Below are 6,000 nucleotides of genomic sequence, written 5' to 3'. Positions count from 1 at the left end.
AGTTTTAGTTTAGTTAACTCTAAAAGCCCTGTTTTGGATCCAATTGACATTCATTGACAAAAACACACACAAAACATTATTTTGTGTACTGCAGAAGAAAGAAAATCAAACGAGTTGGAATGACATGAGGCTGAGTAAATGATGTCAGAATTGAACAATCCCTTTGACCAGCAGTTCTCCCTTTATAAACCAGCTAGACCAGCACAAACCAGCAGGGGTTGCAAAGATCTTGCTCTCCATCTTCGTCTCTTTTTGTCATTCTCTCTCTCTCTCTCTCTCTCTCTCTCTCTCTCTCTCTCTCTCTCTCTCTCTCTCTCTCTCTCTCTCTCTAACTTTTTTCATTCTCACTCTCTCTCACTCACTCACTCACGCACTCACTCACAACATGCAGTGCATCATTATTATCCCTGCATGGAGACATCCACAAACATACAAAAAAAATGTAAATAAATGTATGTGCTGTCGGATGCAGATGGCAGGACCACATCAGACCACCTCATGTCCCGTTCGGCCCCTCCACGTGAAGTAACTGGGTGGTCCCGGAGTTGTGTGACATTTCAGTCGGATGTGCCAGGTCGTCCGGGGAGCAAAGGGTTTGGCTGTTTTCCTGCAGAGGCCACATTTCCTGCCAGGTAAAGGAAGGTAGGTGAGGTGGATGGCTGCTGAACAGGGGTCTCCGCAGCCTGTAGTTGGACCACACCTGCAGCAGTGTCTCTTTAAAGGGCCGTGTGGTCAGCGTGTACAAGATGGGGTTCAGAGCGCTGTTGATCGGCAGAATGAAGATGACGACCCACGAGCTGATGGTTCCTGCAGAGGGTTCAATTCAGAAGAGTAATGGGGAGGAAAATTATGCATTGAGGGTTGATATCTCAAGTCATTTTATTGCTGATTTCTTTTCTTTGAAAAAAGCATTTTCAACAAGGCAGTGCACTTCTCAACTGCTCTCTGGAAATGTAATAATTCAGAGAGAGGATGGGAACAAAAACTATAATGTTTCATTGAAATGTCCTAGAAGTAATCATAGTGAAACACAGTGTCATTTGCCCAGCCATTGTTAAATATTATGTGAATGAAAAGAGCATTAAATGTTTTTGAATAGCAAACATACTTTGAAGGCAAAGTTCTGAAATGCAGTTCAAAATCTGTAGGATGTGTTCACACTTTTTCCCCGTTATTGTTTAATTCACGGGACCGGACACCAGTTATTTTGCCAAGAGATCTCTTTTTTTTTTTTTTTATGTCGAGACATAGGAGAGAAAGACAATTTTCTGGAGAAATGGTCTTCATTCCAGCTTTCTATGTTCCTCTGGACAAAGAGGTTGGGTTTTATATGTTGCTGACATTACCAGAGGAACGTCTGGTTTCTATTTAAAATGCAATGTACTGTATAGTAAATCGTTAAGTCAACATATGCATTGAAGCTTAGGTCCGTGTTGCGTCTATATTTAATTTGAACCGCACTAATTGGTTTGGAAGCGGACAGAGACCCATCTTTTCAGCGGTCTTGGTCCACTTGTTTGGTGTGCACCGGGGTTCGGATGGCAGCGTTCACACTTATTCAAATGAACCGCACTAACAGAGCATTAGGAACAGGGTTTGTTTTAATCAAACCAAACCTGCCAAGTGTGAACACTTCCTAAGACTTTCTTTCTTCAGTGGCAGACAAAAGGTGAACATTTAAAAAAAAAAAAAAAAAAAACGAAAGTCTTCTAAAGACATATGATGGCTTTGTACGAGGAACTGATATTGACATACTTGACATATGACAACTTTTTTGGAGTTTCTCATACAAATCTATATCCCTTCAGATTGGAATATAATCATTTGAACTATGTTTATGACAGTTTTATGATACTTTTGCATCATCTTTGAAGCTTCAAATCTCCGGCCATCGTTCATTGTGATTATATACAAAATAACATTATTCAAAATGGCCCTTTTTGTGTTCCATGGATGAAAGAAATGCATACGGGTCTGTAACAACACGAGGGAGAGCACTGTACAGAGATTATGAAATAATTTTTCTTTTTCTAGCCCCGGATAAATTTTAATGTCAAGTAAAAGTTTTGCATACCCTTTCTGTTACTTGCACATGTTTGGACCCCTTTAACCTTTTCAATACTTATAGACACTGATGTTAAATGAAAGAGCATGATGAATAAAAAAAAACGCTGAAAAAAGATTCTGCTTTGGCTCAATTTCAGACTTATCCTTGAAAAAAAATTGAAAACCCTGAAGACTTTAAAAAGCCTCGTGAGGCACTTACCGGGGATTTCGACCTCCATTAGTGAAAGAATCTTGAGAATGAAAATGGGAATCCAGCACAGTGAATCGGTGATGACAATGGAGAAGAAGCGTTTGGCAATGGTCAGCTCTTTCTTAATGTGGTTGGTGTATTTGGTCGTCTGTGTTCCTGTTCTCTGGATATTGTAAAACATGCTTCCATAAGAGAGAACGATGATGAGAAAAGCCACCAGATTGAGACCTATTTGGAAACAGGATATGTTTTTGATATGACGTATAACAGTGCAAATTGTTCATCAATGTGAAGGATGACCTCAATACAAAACACAAGCACCACAACAATACACTTTAAACACCTTTCAGGTAAAAAAAAGATTAAGTTATTGTTAAAATGAATGGACTTGCTGGACCCCACCACATTTCTTCAATGCTCTCTAAATAACGTCTGTTCCCTACTGTCCTTTCTTCCAATCTAAATTTAGACCTTTCGATATGACCTCTATCATACAAACAAATTGAGCACTCACAGAGAGAACAATTTCCCAACCAGGAACAAAAGAGTCCAACAACTCTGACTGCTGTTAAAACAGGAAATCTAGTAAAAAAGAAGTAAATGTTTGAGGGGGGAATCATTGTGCCTCAATGTCTTAGTTTTAAATCTTAAAAACCTTTAACAGAGTGCAACAACCAACCGCTTTTTCACAAGTCTTGGTTCCAGACATGTTTTCCCATTGATTTTCTCCATAAGGATATCAAACAGGATATCAGTAAAAAGGGCAAAAGACTGTATCTAAATATTGTCAAAAAATGTCATTTTTGTTTCAACTGCCAGCATTGTCTTTCTCCAACTGTAAATTATGTATTCACATAAAATAAATATAAACATTGATTTAAATTTTTGATTGATTTATATATGAATATTTTGAAATAAATAAATAAAACAAAGCAACATATTAGAAGGATTTCTGAAGGATCATGTGACACTGAAGACTGGAGTAATGGCTGCTGAAATAAATTAGGCCTACATTTTAAAATATATTAAAGGTAGGGTAGGCAATTTTTTTATAAACACTTCGATATATTGGTTGAAACTCTCTTCACATCCTGATAGCAATCAATAATAGAAGTGGTCCGAATGCAATGGTACGTTGTCCTTCTTTCCTATCAACATGTATTTCCATACCTCTGTAAGTTGTTTACGTTCATTATTATTGTAATGTTATTTACTTTGAGACATGAGGTAATTTAACGCCATCTCTCCTGATGCTTTGCAGACTCTGCTGTGTGTGTTCATGTGTTTTGAAGGAGGCGTGGCTTTGGAGACGCTCTGAAGGGAGGGTGGGATCTTATGCTTTCAAAGCTAGCTTGCTATTGCTAGCCTCTCCGCGTTTGCCTACCATACCTTTAAAGTAGAAAACAGTTATTTTAAATTTAAGAATATTGCACAATATTAGTGTTTATTCATTTTTTATCAAATTAATAAATATCCTGAAATATATACACACACAGAATTGTATTTTTTTAAGTTGAAAATTAAGTATTTTCTGTTGATTAATAACCTCAGAGCTCATGGTAGGTCTGTCTTAAAAGATTTATACGGAATCAATAAAAATCTATTATTCTGTGGAGAAAATGCCTGAGATTAGGCCAGAACCTGACAGTTGTCCAAAAGAACATATTTTCAACAAAATGAAGGGATTCTCACGTACCCAGAAAGATCACAATGGAGTAGATTTGGGCTCCGAGAGTCTCTGGCTGCTCAGAGTGCAGAGGGAAACAAACGCCATTGGTACCATAGAAGTTTTTAAAAACCCCTTTAAAGACCAGTGGCAGGAAAGCAATAACAAAGCCCAAGATCCAGATGACCACCAAAATGGTAACAGTGCGTCTGCGGCCAGGGGTCAGGTACCGGAACGGGTAGACAATGCAGATGTATTTCTCCAGGGTGAGGTATGTGAGGAGCAGCACTGACACCTCTGTTGACAGCATGGCTAGAGATCCAATCACCTGACAGGGTGCACTATCCATCCAGGCCTGAGCGTGACGGTTATACTCGCCTCGGAACTTCAGGTCATAGGCGCCAATCATGAAGAGGTAGACACCCATCAGACCATCTGCACCTGTGTAGCAGAGAACAGAGAATGAACTTGTAAGCTAGACAAATACGGATGAGGTTAACACATCATTTTTATGAGTTACTTATTTACATTTCAGGAAATACAGCTTTAAGTAAAAAAAAACAAAAAAACCCAATTGTTTGTGTGTGTGTTTCTCCAACTACCTGCACTATTCATTTAAAATATTGATTGATTTACATAATTATGAATATTTTTAAATAAATAAAAACTAAACCAACATTTTAGAATGTTTTTTTTTGACACAACAAAACAGTTTTCTTTTTTGCAGCACAGGTTGCATCAACCAAGCAAGCACAATGTATAATAAAAGTTTGATGAAATCTGACAGCAGGCTGAACATCAAGAAGCCTTTATTACCAGTCTGCCACTTTCCACGTCTGACTCTTTCCCCCCCTCCAGCTGCCCTAAAATTGAGAACATTTCTCACCCATAGACATTTAACAGAAAAACATTACCTATGACGATCACACTGTTATAGTCACAGGAAACAATATTGAGCGATTCAGCCACCAACAGCTATGAGGTGTCGAACAGTAAAGAATTAGCAAATTGCGTATTATCTCAGCAATACCTGCCCATGCCTAAGGCCGGTGATGGGTCAATTATGATTGACAAAGAGCAAATTACATGACCAGCTCAGTGGGGCGAGTTCCCAAGAAAACGAAAGTTTCCCAAGAAAATGCATTAATGTTACCCATTTACTGTAATAGCAACAAATGTGCTCTAAAGGGCAAAAGACCAGACCACATGTTGTGGTATTTTTTATTATTTTCCTATTAGTTTTGAAAGAAGTTCACATTTTCAATTCAATTCACATTTATTTGTATAGCGCTTTCACAATACATATTGTTTCAATCCAGCTTTACAGATAATAAAAGTGAATACTTTTATTCAGCAAAGATCCATTAAATTGATCAAAACTGACAGTAAAGGCATTTATAATATTATTAAGGGTTTCTATTTCAAATCAGTATATTAGAATGATTTCTGAAGGATCATGTGACCCTGCAGACTGGAGTAATGATGCTGAAAACTTAGCTCTGTTATCAAAAGAATAAATTATGTTTTAAAATATAAAAATAAAATAAAAAAGTTATTTAAAACTATATTGTAATGATATTTCAGCCTTGGTGAGCATAAGAGACTTTTCAACAACATAAAAAAATCATACTGAACACAAACTTTTGAACAATAGTGTGCGCATGTATACAAATAGAATACACTAAAAAAATATATTATTATGATCATTTATAAATATGATATAATATTTAACTCACTTTCATTTTCATTCAACTACTCTCGGGTTCCATATACACTGATCAGACACAACATTAACACCACTGGCAGAAAAATGAGCAAGTGAAAAGATCTGATTAACTGATTAACAAGGGCTTAATAGTGATGGCTAATGGCTAAATACTGGGTCACAGCGTTTTCAAAACGGCAAGTCTTGTAGGATGTTCCATGTATACAGTGGTTAGTATCTACCAAAAGTGGACAACCAGTGAACCAGCATCAGGATCATGGGCGCCCAAGGCTCATTGATGCACGTGCGGAGCACAGGCTCACCTGTCTGGTCTGATCACACAGAAGAGCTACTATAGCTCAAATTGCTGAA

General features: G+C 37.5%; 1 protein-coding gene across 2 annotated transcripts in view; it reads right to left on the bottom strand.

Moving 5' to 3' along the window:
- Positions 1-210: 210 nt before the first annotated feature.
- Positions 211-6,000, bottom strand: part of rxfp1 (relaxin family peptide receptor 1) — a 74,213-nt gene continuing 68,423 nt past the window's right edge. Inside the window, exons 16-19 of one of the 2 annotated variants that reach the window (XR_008807599.1) lie at positions 3,954-4,364; positions 2,267-2,485; positions 386-807; positions 211-292 (exon numbers count right to left, since the gene is read on the bottom strand). Coding sequence is in view for 1 of the 2 variants with exons in the window: in XM_056257226.1 (XP_056113201.1) it covers positions 497-807; positions 2,267-2,485; positions 3,954-4,364 (941 nt within the window). In the remaining variant the exon portion in view is untranslated. Of the gene's footprint in view, positions 293-350; positions 808-2,266; positions 2,486-3,953; positions 4,365-6,000 lie in introns of those variants that run through there. The other variant, XM_056257226.1, reaches the window with a different exon arrangement.

Source organism: Rhinichthys klamathensis, unplaced genomic scaffold (assembly GCF_029890125.1).
Source record: "Rhinichthys klamathensis goyatoka isolate OS25496 unplaced genomic scaffold, OSU_Roscu_1.1 h1tg000136l_1, whole genome shotgun sequence".
In the NCBI taxonomy this organism is placed as follows: Eukaryota; Metazoa; Chordata; class Actinopteri; order Cypriniformes; family Leuciscidae; genus Rhinichthys; species Rhinichthys klamathensis.
Note: the sequence above shows the minus strand (reverse complement) of the source record. Positions and strands in the feature narration are given on the sequence as shown.